The sequence below is a fragment of the Plectropomus leopardus genome, chromosome 17 (assembly GCF_026936395.1).
Source record: "Plectropomus leopardus strain MGB_pleo_1.0 chromosome 17, ASM2693639v1, whole genome shotgun sequence".
NCBI classification, from domain to species: domain Eukaryota; kingdom Metazoa; phylum Chordata; class Actinopteri; order Perciformes; family Serranidae; genus Plectropomus; species Plectropomus leopardus.
Window position 1 is genome coordinate 15,116,453 of NC_142192.1, and position 19,335 is coordinate 15,135,787.

The 19,335-nt window shown below is 39.3% G+C and overlaps 1 protein-coding gene and 2 long non-coding RNA genes across 5 annotated transcripts in view; 2 read left to right on the plus strand and 1 right to left on the minus strand.

Annotated features, from left to right (window-relative positions):
• Nucleotides 1–14,092, plus strand: part of LOC121957415 (uncharacterized) — a 60,518-nt gene extending 46,426 nt beyond the window's left edge. Inside the window, exons 8-10 of one of the 3 annotated variants that reach the window (XR_015779538.1) lie at nt 1–177; nt 525–3,392; nt 13,959–14,092. This is a non-coding gene — a long non-coding RNA (uncharacterized LOC121957415). Of the gene's footprint in view, nt 3,393–13,958 lie in introns of all 3 variants that reach the window. The other 2 variants (XR_015779539.1, XR_015779537.1) reach the window with 2 other exon arrangements.
• On the minus strand, nt 1,935–19,186 carry LOC148186625 (uncharacterized). The gene is made up of 4 exons (XR_015779540.1): nt 19,048–19,186; nt 17,902–18,015; nt 12,813–13,004; nt 1,935–3,371 (listed from the first exon to the last, which is right to left on the minus strand). It is a non-coding gene; the product is annotated as an uncharacterized LOC148186625 (long non-coding RNA).
• The window catches only part of col1a2 (collagen, type I, alpha 2), a 23,170-nt gene continuing 20,792 nt past the window's right edge, over nt 16,958–19,335 (plus strand). The window contains exons 1-2 of the mRNA XM_088090745.1: nt 16,958–17,155; nt 17,995–17,999. Of these exons, the coding sequence (XP_087946871.1) occupies nt 17,086–17,155; nt 17,995–17,999 (75 nt within the window). The 5' untranslated portion in view covers nt 16,958–17,085. The remainder of the gene's footprint in view (nt 17,156–17,994; nt 18,000–19,335) is intronic.

The following is a 19,335-nucleotide window of genomic DNA, read 5'->3' on the forward strand; positions in this document are numbered from 1 at the left end:
CAAACCCTAACATTTGGACTGTGATCCAAAACCATGGATCCAGACAAGCTGTGCTACAGGCAGAGAAGAGGAGGAGGAGAAGTGATGATGTGGAGCTTGTGAAACTAGAATATCTGAACGAGGAGGATTTTTAGAAGAGGGGAGAAAGAGGAAAAAAAGATGCCATTGCGTGTACAAGTATGTGCATTCATATGTATAGAGATATCCTTAAAATGTTTAAATTTCCTCTCCCAACAATGGCTTTTTGTATACCAGAGGGTTTAAAGAATTTTTCTTTCTATTAGTTTTGTGGACAAATACATTCACACACTTACATACGTTAAGTTATTGCTCATTAGAGACAGCTTACAATCATCACAGATTTCACCATTAAATCATGAATTTTTAATGCTTGGCCAACACAGTTTAATTAAATCAGTGTGATAAAGAGTTAATTAAATGAAGCATAGATTAAACTAACTCTTGTTTAATATCTTTAGTGTTGTCTTTCATGTTCTGCTTTCTCATTTATCGTCTCTGAACAGGCTTCTCCTTTAATATACTTCACATGTTTCTGACTTTGGATTATGCTTCCTCATCATTAGCATCGTTTTCCTCCCAGCTCCTCCTTGCAGGACGGGGGTCTCGATGTAGAGGCTCCTCCTGCTGTGACCAAGTGTAGCTCCCACTGAAGGTTCGGCAAACTCTTTACTTCGTTCCATTTCATGTGACCCTCAAGAAACTATAATATTGCAGCTTAATTTAACTGTCTGAAACAGAATCACCAGCAGAATTGAGTGTGAGGGTGATATGTGAAAAGTTTGATATTAGAAGAATTAGTAGAGTTGAATATAGGTTATGTTAGAAATTGGAAGAAAATGGAGACAATGTAAAAAATAAAATGGCAACTATAAAGATAATTCTTTGTTTAAACTTTCCATCTTCCATGTCTATAATTAGTCCCTTTCCCATTCCACATTATAATTTGAAAAATGTCATAAAGAAAGTAAACATTATTACATATGTGATGTGATGTTTAACGCTTGACGAAATGAAAGTAAGATGTTGTCTTACTAAGTTCTTCTATGTTTCTCTTGTGGTTTTCTTGTCTGTGACTTTATAACTCTTTTTCGTTAAAGTTTTGTCTTGGCTAGGTGTCTTGTAAAATATATTGTTAATCTTAAAGGGACTGGTTAACCCTTTGAAACCAGAGCAAACTAGCTTGATTTCTCTCAAAACATTGGAAGAAGGCAATGAGCATGAAAGATGAAATTACTGAAAAAATTAACAAGAAATTAATAAAGTGTATCAGAAAATAACCTAAAAAATAAGTATAAAAGAGAGAGACAAAAAAAAGTTAATAACAAAGAAACAAGACAAATTCTGTAACATATTTTTATTCTGAAAACTTATGGAGACGTGCCATCTTCAAAATGGCTTCTCATTGTGAGCCACTGCTGTCACCCACCTGCATTCACTTTACTTTTGGTGTTTTAATGCCAGTAGCCATGCTTTGATATAAGCCTTTTAACGTAAGTGCAGTTGTTCCTGCTCTACACAGGAGTGCCTGAAGTGTTTTTTCCTCTTATCATGACAACATCTTTTCAAGAGCACCTGAACTGATTTTTTATACAGTTACATATGATGACAGTCCTCAAGCACACCACTACCTCGTTCTCATTATTTCAGTTTCATATATAATAGTTTTTCAGCAAAATCAGGTATCTTTGCCCAACAATGCCGGGGTCTTGAATTTAAGGCTGGCTGGTTTTCCTGCAGCCGATAGGAGATGTCTTCCTCACATAGCTTTAGCTTTCCACTGCTGCAGCCCTCCTCCTCCTCCCACTGGCTGAGCGGGTGGAAAAAGTGACACAGCAGCTGAGTAAAATGCAAGAGGTAACGCTGCTCCCAGACAGGGTGATCAAATGGAGACAAAAAAGATCTCAGATCCTGACTTAGTTTTTCAGGATTTATTCCGAATCCACAGGCTGTTGATCTAATAAACACAAAGACATGAGAGCAAGGTGACTTTTTTTCACTCTTTAACACAAAAGTTCAAGTACAAAGTGTGTAGTTACAAACAACAACATATGGAACATGTTCAACTGTGAGGACGGATGTTAATGGTACTCCCAACCCCCAAACACACACACACGTACACAGACTTAGACAACGTTCACAAAAGACTGCTCACAGTTCATACAGTTAACTAGTCAACATTCGGCCCAGTCCTAAAAATTAACTACTTTACATGCATAACCTTTTTTTGTTTGTTTGCTTGTTTGTTGTTTTTTAAAATAAAACTTTGTGATTATCATTCACATGCAGATATTTCCCAAGCTTGCTTCAACTTAATGTGTTGTTTTAGAAATGTTGTCTATGTGGCTGTGTTGTAAAAAATATAAGAACTTTTTTTTTCTGTGAATCTTTACTGATTTGTTGAAATTCCTTCAGATATTCACAATGTTGGAGAGTAGTGAACTTCATGTAATTAAACGGCTGGTAGTTCAACTACATTCATATATGCGTAGTGATCCAAGTATTTAAATTAGTTTTTTTTAATAATTTTTGGTAAAAAAAAAAATAAATAAATAAAAAATTCACATGTTCAGTTTACCAAAAACATGAGCACGTTCAAAAAATGTGCTGCATGGAGTCAAATTTGCAGTGTACATCAGTCATGTTAGCTCTCCAGTCTTCACCTTTGTGTTGTTGCTAAATTAATCATCTTTTCATGTCTACTAATATGTTATTTGAATTAGACATTTCAACAAAGAATTTCACTTCTGACAGCTCTAACTTTTCTTTTAAGCATTATTGAAAGACATGAATTAAAAATTAGAAGAAGAATTAACAAAAAATGTTACACAAAAGCTTCATAATTTCTCCATCATATCCCAAAGTGATGAGTCAAACATCTAAAATCAGCTGTGACAGCAGTCCTCTCTGTCCCCAGGCCACAACTTTTTAACCACATGCTCAGGGAAGTTTAACAGGCTGATTGCCCTCAGCAAGCATCCACCAGGTGTTTTATGTGGCAGGTGGAGGTTTGATTGGAAGCAGGTGGCAGACTGTTAAAGTGCTCATTTAAGCCTTTAACCCAGTAGAGGCAGGGTGCAATCGCTTTTAGTGGTTCATTTCACCAACAAATCTCTGCAGAGGGAGCAGAATTACAGCAATGTTACAGTGCATTGAGTTGGTCCCAGTTCAGTTATTTTTCATTGTCAGCCCGCCAGAATAAAATGTTCTACGTTTCTGTACAACACATATCAGCATTTCTAAAGTGGCGTAGTTCAGGTTTGAGCTGAGCTTCTCATCAGGAAGAGGAAGGGATGATTGATGGCATGACATCCAGATGAGATGGCTTCTAAGCAGCAGACATCAGCAGACCACTGTTGAAGACCAACAAACAGGTATTTTTAACAACACATTAGGATATTTTCAGTCATGTTTGCTGTGACAAAACTGGGTATTTTTTAGGGACACATTTCCAGTCATGTTTGTGGCAACAAATCAAAGTGTTTTAAAGCGAAAGAAGATCTTTTCCTGATCATAACCTGATCTTTTCCTGATCATAACTTTTCCTGATCATAACCTAAACTTAACTATATGATAACCATAGTGTTGTCACAAAATAAAATTGAAAACCGAACATGTAGAGAAACCTAAAGTTTCAACATGTGCGCCACCCAGCTGGTATCTGACATCAGTATAGAAACTTCAGTAATACTTGTAGTATTTAGAACAACTTTATTGAAAGACTAACATGTTTCGGCTTGTGGCCTTCATCAGTTAATGGTGTATCTACAAAGGTGGGCTGGGTGTATGGTCACGTGACTCCAAGCCAATTCCTGTATGTCCCAGAATGGCAAGGGTGACACCATGTTGCTTCACACACTGGAGAGGTTCATATTAAGGGTGGCACTAGGCTTGCATAGAGGAGGCTCAAGCCAAAAATGTGCCCATTTGGCTGGAGACACTGTCAAAAAAACTTTAATTTCAAAATAATTTTAATTTTAAAAACGTTTTAATTTAAAAACAAAACCCTCTATTTTCAACCAAAACATAAAAAAGATATTAGTTTAATATACTTATTTTTTAAATGCTATACTTAGAAAATAATAAGAGGACCACTACAAAGTCACACAGGAATCACTATAAAAAGTCATTAATTGAAAAGTTCTCATTCATTTCCCCTGGAAATAAACTTTTGAAATAGAAAAAGAAAACATCACCATATTTCATCTTTACTTTTTTATAGGCATAGATACAATAAAGTCCAGCCAAAGAGGTGGTAATGCCAATTTGCTGAGAAAAAAAAGAGACACACTTTGGATCTCCTCTTTATAAATTTGGCATTGTGTATCTGTAAACATTCTGATGTTTTTGTAGTTTGGTTTTGTTCATCATAGCTCACAACTAAATGGTGTTATTCTACCTCAAGATTATGTTGGCATGAGTAATTCGGGAAAACTTGGATTCTGCTTAAACACAAGTTAAAACTACCAAAATCTTCATCATTTGTCATAAATATTCAACATCAGACTGACGTCACAACCTAATTCCACTGACGTCAGTGGCCAGCTGGGTACAAGTAAAACATAAATATAAACCATTTGAAACATACATAATGTAACATATCTATGGTTTGCAGAAATGTAAAATGCTAACATTTCTTTATTTATTAGGTTGTCATTCTACAAGGTTATAAACAGGTAAATGTATATGGTGTATAGAGACTGGACTTTATGATTATGGATACATCCAAGACAGAGTAGGTTAGTAGTATTTATATGATTTATTTAACATTTTTAACGAGGTGATTATCAACCCTAAACCAAAGCTTGTGATCAAAAGTGTGACCAATCTCAAGACCACCTTTTGAAGGTTTTGGTCTCATCTCAAAATCAACTTTATTCTGTCTTTGAAACCAATTTTCATGGCCAAACAATGAAATCACAACTTGTGAGCCATGTGACGCCATTTTTATGGCAAGATAAAAATTAACTCTAACATAAAGAAGTTAAATGGGTTTTACTGTTCTGAGACTTTTGAGATATGACTTTGAATTATATCCCAGTTCTTGTACAACATAACGAAACTTATCAAGATGTAATGATTAGAGGAATTGTCTGTAACAAGATCAAATATCCCACCAAGGGTTTGTACAGCAACATGAATGTAAGAAAGGTAAAGTAGAAACCTTCTTTTTCCTGCATCAGAAGTCTTGCCTAGCTTTTACAAGTTCCAACTGTTTTTGTGGACCGTTCTCCTCCTCCCCATCTGTGAAATCATTCAAGTGCGGAGGAGGTCTGGAGGAGTCATTTTACTTCCTTGTTGTCACACCGACTGCAGCCGTAAAGACAGAGAGGCCAGACACTGGAGCTTTTCCTAACAAAAACTCACAAACTGTGTGAGCAAGGCTGAATGCAAGGGGATTCATTTCAACTTAGATGTACAACACCACAGAAGAAACTTTTTTCTTTTAATCAAAGTAACTCCTCAGGGATAAAGAGACAGAAAAGGGTGCAGACTTTCAATTTTGTGCTTTCTTATCTATTTCCTTTAAGACTTCTGAGACTTCTTCTGCAAGTATTAAAGTGGTGAATGGTTTCACTTCCACCAAAATGAGGTGAATTATGAATTAGCTGCAAATTCCCTGGCAGTGATGTGAGACCACTTCAAATGTTAAATGATGAAGTAAACAAAAGCAAAGCTAACACTTGACAGGATCCTTAGATGAGAGACAATAAGAAATAATGGTGAAATAGGATGAAAATAGGAGGTTTCTTTTTTAGTTCCCTCAAATGTGTCTCCTCCTTTACAGGACATGGAAGGGTTGAGGTCAGGCATGAGGGGGGTGGCATATGTGGCCCTTTTGGTGATGCGTGGAGTTTTTTTTTCTCCTCAACTTTGACCTCACCTCTATAACTCTTGTTTGCCACTCATCATTCTCACTGCAGGGACCCTATCGTCTTTGTATGTTAGTGTCTAAAGGAAGACAGAAACAGGGATGGCATTGCAGCAGTTTATTCTAGCAAATAGTATCTGCAGAGAGAACTTCTCAGACGCAGCTGAAGTCATGGAAGCAATATTATTGTGGTATGTGGACCTGGGACTGAAGGGAAACAACAGTTTCCATACTGGAAAAAAAAAGAATTGCAAGATGCCTCCCTCCTGAAAGCTTGGCCAGTCTGCATCCATCATACTGAAATAAAACTGCAGGAACAGGAGCGATTTGAAAGAGGTGGAGTTACTGAGGGGAAGTGACGGAGGAGAGAAAGAAGTTGAAGTCTCAGATTTCCATTAGTGTTAATATCAATGCCACGGTTTGTCTTGTTCAGATCTTTTGCTGGGCTTAAAGTGATTTTTCTTTGAGAGTATAAGGATGTTATTGGCTTCATAACAACACTGATGTTCTCTCTTGTAGCTCTTATGGAAACAAAGTGGTTGTTTTTTGGTGCATGCTGTTGTGTTAGAGAATTTGGTAAATCTTCTCTTTTTACCATTTCTTCTTTTGAGACTCTGTCTTTCAGAGGTTAGTTACAGATGGAGTGTATTGTCTCTTTTCTTCTCTGGTGTGTCATCCGGACCTCTGAGTGCATTTTCCCAGATGTGTAATGATATACTGCTGTGTTGAACTCGCCCCTAACCAGCCAGCACGAGAGAGAGAGAGTGAGAGAGAGAGAAAGAGAGAGAGAGAGAGAGAGAGACTCCAGACAGCTGAACTCACTTAAATGTGTTCCTCATGTGTGCCGTAATATGGAAAAGATTTCAGCGCTCTCTCCTCCGCTCACCATAACTGAGTTCAGCTTAACCCTTTAACGGCCAAAACACTGGTTTCACTAAACAGGATTAAAGCTGTTTAGCACAGTTTGCAGTTCCTGGATCCTTCATCAAAACTGTCCCTGAAACATTTGCTTACACGAAGCATCAGAGACATATCACAAACCTCAATTTAACCATTTAAAAAAACATGTAATTGTAACTGTAAATCGATATATTTTTCCATTTTTTGAAGAACTTGGTCTGCCATGCCTCCTACAACTCAGAGGAGTCTGATAGACTGTAAAAATGGAACAGTTTCCTTCTGGGGTTTGCAAGTTGAGTCTACTGAAAAATGTTCATCAATGAGCATTAAAACTACAAAGCTTTGCTACATAGCCTACATACAGTTTAAATCCAGCATATTTCAAGACTAATAATTCTGTGACTGGCTAAATGCTAATATAGTATAATATAATATAAACAATGCTAATATGCCGAGCAGGTATAATGTTTACCATGTTAATCATCTTAGTTTGGCATGTTCGCATGTTTATATTTGCTAATACTAAAACAAAATTAGGAATCAAGAAAATGCCAGTTCAGTGAGAGACAGTATATAAAGATGGCCAACACGTTTCCACTTGTTACCACTCTACAGAAATAAAGCCAAAACTCCCTGGCTACAGATGCTGCGATCATTTACACCTGATAACTTTAAGAGCCAGAGTCTATGCCATGGAAATATATAAAGAACTAGATACAGCGCCGTTGGTGGGGCCCCTGTGCATTCTTATGAAAGTTTCTCAGTGGTTATGACACCAAAAAACAATATTTTCTTCCTCTGGCTTTTCCAGTCTGGCACCTTGCTAACATGACAAAATGCATAACATAACAAATTGTTATTGGACCGAATGGATCAAATCCTAATAGTAAAAATAACTATTTCCCAGGGGTTGTGATGCTCAAAAAAAAAATATAATCCACTGATTCACAGACATCTATTTTACAATGTAGTCTATGGAGGGGGGGGGGCAACTTCAACTTCTTATCCTAAACTTCAACTTCAACTTCAGAAGTTGGTATTCCATTGTTTGACCACTACGAAAATCGGTTTCAAAACTTGGTGAACGTCTTGGGGGCACTCTCCATATTTATGTAGCCTACAGCCGTTATACTCAACTCATGCCCCGCCAGCCAAATCTGGCCCCCAATAGGGTGCCTGGTGGTCCCACAACCATTTTCTAACGCACGATCAAAATAAAGTGATTCACACTGGTAACAGTTTTTGTACTATTAGTATACATATGGTACCAGAGAGTATGAATCAACCTTAAAAATAGAACTTGTCCATCAAAAAAGTGCCAGTAGAGAATCCCTTGCACCCTCCAGCAGTGGTCCTAGCTAAGCCCTTACTGTCCTAAAATCCAAGAAACATCCTAAAATCGTAGAAACATCTTAAAGTCATTAAAATTTGCTAAAATCCTAGAAAAGTCTTAACATTCTAGATTAACTGACTGAGTATCTCTGGCCTACAGTCAATGGTAGAAGCAAAGTATTGGAAAAACTAAACTTTTGACCCGTTAATGATGCTAGATTTAAAACTAAAGAATCCAAAGCTGTTAATTCATCCTGCAGGGAACATGAATATTTGCATCTAATGTCATAGCAATGGAGACAGTTTGCTCAAATATCATTAATTTGTCAACCTGCTGGTGGTGCTACAGAAAGTCATTCAGATTCATATTTTGGGCTCTATGAATTGTGTACAAAGTTTCATCAGCCAATAAATGTTGAGATGTATAGTCTGGACCAAAGCGGTAGACTAACCAACAGACTGACATGGCACTCCCTGGAGTCATGCGTGGCAAGCGTGGCTAACAACTGGCTCTAGTGGATCTTAATTGTCCTAAAGTCACAACAAAGATATTGCAAATACTGAGTTTTAATTCTTACAAAGTCAGTCTTTAACTTCTTGCACTCTATTACGTTGAAAGGATTAGTTACCCAAACATGATGGATGAAGACAAATATCCCAGTTAAAGGGACGATTTATAAAGTAGTAAAGTAAGAAGGATTTCCTCATTGTGAGAACAGTCGCTAATATGGCTGCCAAAACCTTGACTGAACTCTATCAAAAGATCAACTTGACGCTTTTGCATATTCATGCAGCCTTTCAAAAGAAAAAAAGATTAAAAGAAAAAAAACACATATATATGGACATTCTCTTGCACTCCATTTATATGAGTTGGACTTTTTTTTCCCCTCTCAAACCGCGGCTCTGCTCTATCTAGCAATTAGCTGCCTGCCGTGGACTCTGGTGACATTGTGCGGGGATATTTCTGTCACGTTTATTATGCCTTTGCTGACCAGACTGTGAGTCATGTGGACACACAGGCAAATCTAACCATGTGTTAGTCCCAGCCAAGGGAGGTTCCCTACTTTAATTTTCTCCTTTTTGCCTCCTACTTCTTTTTGCAATTCTCACGTTCTTTCTCATCACTTCAGATCTTTCATTGACGGAAAGTTTTTTAGGGGAAGATAGTCTTTGCTTCAATTTTGATAAATCCTCAGAAGTATGCAAGAAAGATGCAAGAAGCCATGGAGAAAAGCTATTTTTTTCTGTGATTGTTAAGTGTATCTCCAGTGGAACAGCTATTCACTGTGACTCAACTCCTCCACCATGCTCGCTTGTGTTTCCTGACACATATTTATACTCTCCCTTACCCCTCACTCCTTCCCTGCACCCATCCCCAGACTGACATTAGACCAACTCTTCAATAACCCCGCCTCCCGGCAGCTCAAGTCTAAAAGTTCAACAAATATATTCCAGTGGAAACAGTCTGCAGATGTGGTAACCTGAGGGAGAGAAGGCAGACAAGGAGGAAGAGAAAAAGCCGAAGAGATGGTGGTGAAGGCAGGGGGAGACACGAAATGATACAAGGAAGGGGTAGAAGCAAGAGAAGGAAGGGAAAGAGCGAGGAAAGGCGTTACATACATACAGACACATCGCAAACTTGGCCGGGTGTGTTGTATAATTTGAAGCACTTAAAGTAAATGAGTGCTCCTTAAAAAGCCCTGGCCTGTCTTTTACTAGTTTCCCCCCAGTTCCTTCCTTCCTGGGTGCTACAGAGTCAGACAGCAGGGGGAATAATGTCAGTGGCCCCAGCATGCTGATATGCGCTCAGGCCTGTTGAGCCAACGAGAGAGCTGAATTCTTTGACTCAGCCAGCCTTTTTAATCGTCATGCTTAAAGACTTGAGCGAGTGCCAGGAACCTCCAGGTTCTCCTCTAAATCGAAATAAATCGACACGCCTGACTATTACGCTTTTTGCAACCAGTTGATGCTTTCTGAAACTGACAGTCTGAAGGAGTAGTGATTCCCTGCCTATCACCTGATAAAACAAGGAAATATTTAGGGCTGCCCCTTGAAATTCGGAGAGTCGAATCATCAGTCAGAGACCCCTCAGTCGGCTGAAATTGCTTTAAGTCGAGCAGTCGTTTTGTTTAGTTGTTCGCTTGTCAATGTGCTGTGCAGGAGACTTCTGGGGGGTGTTTTGGTCCCCAGCTTTTTTAAGCGTAGTAAACGCTCGTGACTTTCACGCTACTCTTTGGTACAAGCACCTGCGTACAGGCAGCGACACAGAGGAAGAGAGACTCTGCAACGTGCTGAGAAGTGATGACTTTACAGCTCACAGCAAAAATAATACGACACAGTCTCTGGCTTCTGTGTGATATGTAGTGTTTTCAAAAAATGCAGTAGCACATTGTTGATCCGTTGTAAGCGCTGTTAGCTTGTTAACTAAATTAACCAAATGCCACTGCTACTTTGAACGTCCCACTGAGCCTGTTCAAACTTTAAAACCTTAAATGGAAAAGAACTGAGTCATTGCCCTATAAGTATAGATAGCTGCTGCCTTATTGATTGACATGCTGGTGAACAAGTCATTACAAACTCATGCTGTGCAGCCAGACATTGTTCAAACCCAACGTTTCAAAGATCCCAAATATGTAAGCTAAATTCGATGGGAATGACTCAGCTCACAGCTAGAATATTTCTCTTTAAAAGGATGGTCCAGCCAATAATAATATTTGGGCTTAAGTGAAAAGTTCAACCAAAAATCAAAAACACATATTTTTTCTGGGACTTGTAGTGCTATTTATCAATCCATATCGTTTTGGTGTGAGTTGCTGAGATATTGGCGGCTGTGGCTCCGAGGTAGAGTGGGTTGTCTGCTAATCAGAAGGGTAGCGGTTTGATCCCCGGCTCCTCCAGGCAACATGTCAAAGTATCCTTGGGCAAGATACTGAACCCCAAATTGCTCCCAATACGGGGTCATTGGAGTGTGAATGCATATGAATGGTTGCTACCTAGTAGGTGGCACCTTATACAGCAGCCACCACTGTGTGAATGTTTGTGACTGGGTGAATGTGACATGTCCTGTGAAAGCGCTTTGAGCTGTTGAAAAGCGGAGCGAACAGGACTTATCTGTACTCTGTCTCTATGGGTAAGAGCTTCTCGTCTGTTGATTTACACATCTCCTTTTGTGAGGTGATACAGCTGGCGGATGTAGTACCTTAGAGGGAAAATAGTTCCTACATGAAACTGCTCACAACAAGGTCTGTAGATTATCTCGAGTAACCAGGTCATTATTTCTGAAAAGAGAAATTACTGCTGAGTTTTTCAAATTAATTTTTGTATGTTCTGAGCGCCACAAGCTGAGTGCCATGTAGTTGCATTAATTTGGAGAGAAGTCAGACATCTCTCCGGCTGATATTTTCAGCACTCTGCAACTCACACCAAAACAATCAAGACTGGTTAACAGCTCTACATGTCAGAGGAAAAAAATGTGTATGTCTGATTTTGGGTGCAACTGTCCCTTTAAAAAAGGATTAACTTTTGAGAGAAGTACACAAGCTTCCTCTTACAAATGATGGCCAAATTCACAAGTAATGTAAAACATCATAGTTCAGTATCTGCTGCGATATTACATGGTCTAATATGACTTGTGGTTAATGGCAAGTGGCTTTATAATGTTTTACTTTGAGCTGTAGATCGGTTGGTGGGGTGTTCTTTGGTGCCAGGATGTAAAAAATCTGCAGTGGCTGCTTATTCCTATCATACCATCCTACACTCCACATCTTAAAAATTCTAATTCATTATTTAACAAAAGCATTTTTGTCATAGACAAGCTGAGATTCATAGTTTCTAGTTTTTCCGACAGTACTCCTGCGTGGAAAGTTCGTTGCAAGTGTTCAGAGAGGAGAAAGAGAAAAACTGCCTAGAATATAGGCTGTAATTTGAAAACCTCAACCGCCCCTGCATGTCTGCTGGTGTGTGTGTGTGTGTCTGTGTGTGTGTGTGTGTGTGTGTGTCTGTGTGTGTGTGTGTGCACGCGCGCACATGCGTGCGTGTGTGTGCAGTGCCCTGTTTAATTAGTGCCTCTGTGTGTGTGTGTGTGTGTGTGTGTGTGTGTGTGAGTGTCACAGAGGGCAGTGAGTCTGAACCTTTTTATCCATCACTCTCTCTGCTTCCTTCAACCTTCAACTGTATTTTTGATCTTTTCTCATCTCTGTCGTCTCTCTCTTTCCCTCAGTCGCTGAAAGGATTATAGGTATGTGTTTGTGCTCCTCCTCTTTAATCACCAACTTTCTCTTTCTATCCGCTCCGTCTCTAAACTTCCTCTACAGACAGCTGCCAGTGTCTGAGTGTGTGGGCCACATACATATATCTATACAAGTCACTTTATTTTACAGTAGAAGAATACAACAGTTTGTTTAATTTCTTAGATTATATGAGAATCCTACATGAAAATTTCAATTCTTTACATTAATATATTTTATATTCAAGATACTGACATTCAATTGATGATTTTAAGGCCTTACATCCCGCCAGTTAAAGTGTTTTAAAGTGATCTTTTTTGTGATTCATAGCCACACTGTGACTTAATAACATCAGATATACTCTGGTGTTTCGCTATCAAGGATGTGACAGATATACATTGCCACCTAGGCATACAGCACTTGATCATATCTTGTTTCTTTTTATCTCACTGCTGTTTTCTTACCAGCTGGCTGACAGGTGGACAGCCACCTCTGACATGACAGGATCTGCTCCACCCATAATCCTCAGCTCTTTCTTCCGCATCACAATGTTAATATGAGACTCAGTGGGGGGGGCCAGTGAGGAAACAAATTGAACAAGCCAATGAGAGCGCAGCACATCTGGAGGAATCCGTCTGCAGGCCCAGCTGGCAGCCCTATGGGAGTCAGCAGAGGAGAGGAGCAAAATGTTAGATTCAAAATGGCCGAGGGATTAAAAAAAATGTCCAGGAGAAGAAAGGAATAAATCTGGTTGAATTTCAGTTTAACTGACTTTACTTTTACACTCTGCCATTGTTATTTCATGAGTAAAAGCACGCTTGAAAGGACAATAAACTGTGAAGGCAGGGGTTTCTTTGGTCACTACATTTGAGGTTAAACTGGGAGGCTAAACTAATGTGGCCAGGTTACTAGTTTTTCTGCTGCTACCAACTGCCTCCCAGGAGAATAAAGACTTGAATAAATCAACAGTTTGCAGATGCATTAGGTAACCTAAACTCACTGTCTGCTCCCAGTGATAAAGTAACCCACAGGACAATCTCACATTCTTTTGGAATAGAAGTTTTGTCTCCTGAAAATGCCTAAAAAGACCCCTCCAGTGAAAATCAAGTTTTTACCCTTTTGTAACATACATATGGTGGGTTTTTATGTGCTACAAGACATATCATGAGCAAAAATTAGCAGTCAACACCATGGCTCAGCATCTTTACCCAGGAATTGCAGTATACCAGTGACAGTAGCAAAAACACAGATTCTGATCTCCAGGGTTTGTTACGTCATAAACTTAAAGTAAACTTAAACTAATCCCATAACTACAGCAAAAAGAAGGGTGTCGGACATAGGTGTATCATTATAGACCCCAAGATGATGCCTATTCAGTTCAGTTGATATTTTCTATATATTCATACACCGAAAATAATTTCTTGGTGGAACTTGACCAAGTTTACGGCCAAACGTTGCAATAATCCACTTCATAATAAATTATAAATGAATGCGTTTCACCCTACAAGTTATGAGATGTAACCCTAACTATGACCTTAACCCCAACCTTAACTACCTCTTGTTTAACACCTCAAAGCTAGCTACATGCTAACTTTGTGTTTTTTTCTAAGGTCTCCACCACCACACCGAGGGGTGAAGGTGATTGTGGACGAGTGTTGGGGGAGTCACATACCTGATGAGCACATCACATAGCTGCTTCAGTCGCAGCTCTACCTACTTCACCAGAGGAGAAGGCAGTTTACGTATCAGTGAGCTAAGTTTCACTTTCATTTCATTACCTGTTCCCTACAGGAAATCGGATTTGTTCAGAACCTATCCCCTGACCAATTGGCTGTCCTGACTCAAACCATTCGAGGTCAATACCTAATCTCAAATATCTTTGCACATACGTAGAACAAATTTGGTTTCCGGTACAGATATGGCAGTGACAAGTGGCAGCAGTGACTGAGAACAAGGTTTATCTAACATTAGCAACAAGTTATAAGTTGCCAGTCAAGCTGAAGGCTCATGTTATCGATTACTGTTCAGAGGCAGTGCTTGATGAGCAGAGTCAAAGGTGAACAGGGATGAGGGTTGGCTGTAATCTGCCCCTCATAGATCCACACAGACTAAAAAATCCAAATGTGTAAAATGACATCAAAGCCATTATAAAGCAAAAAGGGGGTTTATTCATGGGGGGGGAAATAAGCATAAGAGTTTGATCAATGCCTGGAAAAGGACTTTAAAATACTTGCAGGACACATACCAGAAAATGTGTAATCAAATTAATCAAAATGAAGGCTTTAGAGTTTGTTTTTAAAATCAAGTTAAGGGTAATTTTATCTTACAAAAATTTAACAGATTTTCTTGACTCTTTTTTTTTTTTAAATTACATTAAAATTTTCAATCTTCTAATGAATGTTTTGTTTAAAATCTAACTATGCTTTTGAATGTCTACAGAGAGTGACTATTCCCTGGGATAAAACATAATTGTCTGTTTCATGTGTAACGTGGTTGAATCAAGAGAAAAAAGTCTGATGATGTGGAGCTTTGCAGCCATCTTTGATTCCCTTACGCCGCCTGTCTGGTCTCTCAAGGCTTCAGCTACGCAGCAAACATGAGAATGTAACTCTGCAGTGAGTGGGAGCTCTGCCATCTTTAAAACACACTTCATTTTGCTTGCTTGTCCCTCCTCTTCTTTTTTTCTCTGCCTTTTTATCTTTCTGATTCGACTTAGGGAAGAGCTGAGGTGAAGTTTTTCGGGAGTGTCCAACAATTACTTTTTTTCTTGTACAGAGGGGGAGGAAAGAGAGCGGGCCTGTCTGAGGGCAGGAGGCAAAGATGAGTTGTGCATTTATTTGGAATAGATTAGTAAACTGTAACCAGGATTTAACCTCATTTACTGTCTCTTTACTCTTTAAGAGTAGTTTAAATAGTGAGTACTTACAGAGCTTTAGAATACATGGTATATGATAAGACACACTGCTTAGTGTAGAGAGAGAATCACAAGATAATTGACCTTTTCTACAGCCGACATTTTGACTTGTCATAGTAGGGAAAGTACAGGTGCCACGCTAGTTATGGCTCGGTTCTGTCCAAGTGTCTGAGTCAGCGTGACAGTGAGCCTGCATGCACAACACCAGGACCCTGAAATCAAAGCAGCAAAATGGAATTCAGTCATTGTCAATTTTATTATGTACAGTACACCTGTCCTTTAATCACTATGAACAGTCCAAATGTCCTCCATGAAAAAAGGCCTGTTATTAACAACAGTGGTGGAACTTGACCAATTTCTGAACTGATTTTAGTTGTTTATTTGATGTCAACCAACCGCCTTATGTCCACATTTTTTAAAGTTTGGTCAAAGCAACAAGCATTTACCAACATAAATTGCTTGCTGTAATAATTCCTCCTGGGATCAGCAAAATGTATGTAAGATAGCTATACAGGACACATGGCTTCCACAAGGCCATATATTTGTTTTTGTGCTCTGTGGATTTAAATACAAGTGTTAAATCACTCAGTTCATCAATGCACTTGTCCCAATTTAGGATTTTTATTATGCTGGGTGCTTCATGGAATGGACAACGGCTGTGTGATATAAGGTGGTATGAGGGCCACGCTGAGTGTTGTTGGAGTCACAACAGTAGAATAGATGACATGTCTGGTCATGTGGGCAGGTAGGAGCTGCTCAGAGAGCGAGAGAGAGGAATTGAAACTAGATCTCTCCTTCACACCTGTCTTTTGTCAGTCTAAAGCTCCAGCAGAGTGTGTTGAATGTGAATCACTGCATTCCACTGATAGACTAGACCAATGCTTTTTCTCTTATTCTATAAATGTCATCTGATCTGAGGCGTTTAGAAGTGTTACAGAAATATTTAGATGTAGGAAGTATCATTTTATTTTAGCAGACAGTGGATTTAATGCTTAGTGCACTTCTGTGGAAGAAAACGTGAAAGATGACAAAATTTGCTTGGCTGAATGAGGGATATTGGAGTTGGTCAGAAACACAAAATAGCAAAGTAGTTACAATAATGTCCTCCAAAGCAGTAGAAGAATAATGCATAAAAATCCGTGCGTAAAAACGGCGCATTAACAGTCCGTTCCATTTGAAATCCAACAACGATGCAATAGATAACCCTACACTCTTTTAAAAATGTAATGTACCCCATAAAATCCAAAGTGCAGAAGACTCAGGCCCTCTCAGTGCCAAATGATGCCCACCAAAGCGCACCAAAATGTGCCATTTTACGCACAAACCTAGGGTGCGCCCAAGGTTGACTGCCCGGGCGCCCCGTATCTCACTACTGACTCTCCGGATTCACAGCAAGCAGTAAAAAGAGGGGAAAAAACGTAAGGCCTTCTTCTCCCTTTTAAACGTCGACGCTGTCCACGTCCTCAAAAAGAATGGATCTAATTAAAACGTTGCACTCGTCATCATCGCCAAAGCTTTGCCAAACGGTTTCTGGTGGAGAGGAGGCTGGGAGATGCAGCACCACATGACTGAGTCTGAGCTGGAGAGGGATGGGAGTCAGATTGGGTTTCTCTGCTCTCATTGGTCGGTGGGCTGACTTTTGACACGCAGACCAGGGACCCTCCTGCCGTATAAATAGGCCTGATAGAACTTTATTATTCTAGCATCACGGCAGCAGGTTCGTGCTCAGTTTGGAGTTACTCGTGTCACCACAACTGTATGCCTGCTTGAGGGTGGTTTAAAACGGGTTTAGCAGCACAAGGAGTCTGCATGTCTGCTTAGACATGCTCAGCTTTGTGGATACTCGGATTCTGTTGCTGCTTGCAGTAACTTCATACCTAGCATCATGTCAATGTAAGTTTGAATATCTGCTTTTTTTCTGTGATGGATATTTTTTTGCTCCCACTGCTTGAGGATCTTTGGCTTTTGTTTGGGACTTACATGAAGGTCAACCTGGAGACAGCTCAAAGCACTGCAGAATAAAACTCCACGGATTGAGCTCATGCAAAGGATTCTTCAACTTTTCCCAAGGATACAATTATTTATATTTGATTAGTTTCCGAGAGGGAGAAGTTGCGCTCCTGAAAAAAAAAAGTTTCCTCGCTTTTAAAGAGACCTGTAAAAGTAGTCAGCCAAGTGTATTTATAATACTATTAGTGCATGTTGAGTGGTCAATATAAGCTAAAAGTTAATTTTCTTTAAGACATAGGATGAAAAACTTCGTGGGGCGTTGTACATATTGTTCCATCCAGGCGTCCAGCTAATGAAGCTTTATTATAGGAAACTGCGGTGTCTCCCCCTGGTGGCCATTGGTGCAAACATCTACTTGGCACCAGTTTGATTTTCTCCTCTTTAAAAAGAGACAGTTCTATTTATCAAAAAGTAAAAACAAGACTAAATACTATACATATTTTACTATTCCTAGATTTTGTCAAACACAATAAGTTTTTCTATAACTTGTTTTAAGTTGCACTTTACTGCCTGATTTATTCTTATTTAGGTCTCAAAACGATTTAAAAACATAGTCTGCGTTGAAAATCGAAGCTCTCGGTCATCTCTCATTATTTTAGTACATTAAATAGGGAGATAAACAGTCTCACATCACTTTGAATGTCCAAGTGCGCCCCCTTGTGGTCGAGATTGGACATGAGGCGTAAGAGTTCATGGGGAGGTCCCAGCTATGCCAAATCCAGCCATGGCCAGCTCATGTCCACCTGCATGAGTGATACAAGAGATAGAGACATCATGAATGAACGATAATGAAAACTGCCTCACAGTCTTGGATAATAGAACTGTAATTGGGCTAAAATGCACTCACTTTTGAACAAAAAAAAAACTGTAAAATGCACCCACTTTTTAACACAATCAATAAAATGCACCCACTTTTTAACACAATAAGAAAAAAAATGCACTTTTTAATCACATTTATTCCAAACAGCATCAATAACAGATGTCATATATTCACCAGTATTGTTTGCAGTAGCAGGCCAACTACTCCTGTCCCAAGGGCATATACTACCTGTTGAGGCCTGTTAGCAGCAGCATCCTTAATATCTGGAATGCTATTGGGATTCAAGCTGGTTGCAGACAGTTTGAAGAGGTTTAGCATGTGGCGATGGCCCTCAGCTACGCTTTTAAAACATGAGCTTATATCTGTGCTACAGCGTACAGATTTAGAGCACATAAACAATGCGGGAATGCTAGTTGTTTGAGGCATGTCAGAAAAGTTTGTTGGATATTTTTGAGATATTAATGTAGCTATGCACTGACAGTCCTGAACTCTGTCACATTTTCAAGCCTCAGATGGCTGTAAAGGCCACAAGAACACACAAGAAGAGCAACTTTTTGTTTCACACTGAATATTTACTAAGTTGCTAAGTTTGGCTAAATTTTCTTTGCACATGGGATTTTTGTAGACTTTTACATGGTTACTGTACATTTAAATGTCCCCTAAGAAGGCATCCAGTCTTGTTTCTAACAGAGTACTTTTTAGTAGACTTTGTTCTCATGCAAAGGAAACTACAAATCTTTACATTGACACAAAGAGGTTAATACAATTCAAAATAACAGATATGGGATATAACATTGTTTTTTTTTTTAAATGACATGTTCTAATGGAGTATCCCCTCTTCTCTCCCCACCCTCCTCCTCTCCCTCTCCCTCCTCTTCATCTCTCCATCGCCACAGTGACGGTTAGTACACATGCATGAAACCATGACAGCAACATTTCTTAAAGATACTTTTACCTTGTCTCTTTGCCCCTTTTATTTTTCCTCCAAACGCTGTGATATACTCCATGAAAGGAAGACCTCTCGGTTGGTCTTGACCATTTGAGCAATCTCAACGACGGCAGAGCATTTAGGAATTTCTGCCCCCTGAACCAAGTTGTTTCTTGCAGTTTTCTCCCTTCCTGTCCATGAATAGGTGAGGGTCCTATTGGCTAAAGTTTGTGTCAATGAAAGCTAAAACCGCAGCTCTGAGGCACCCATGGGGCCTGGTACAAAGGATCCTTTCTGAGGGGCAGAGGGAGGTTT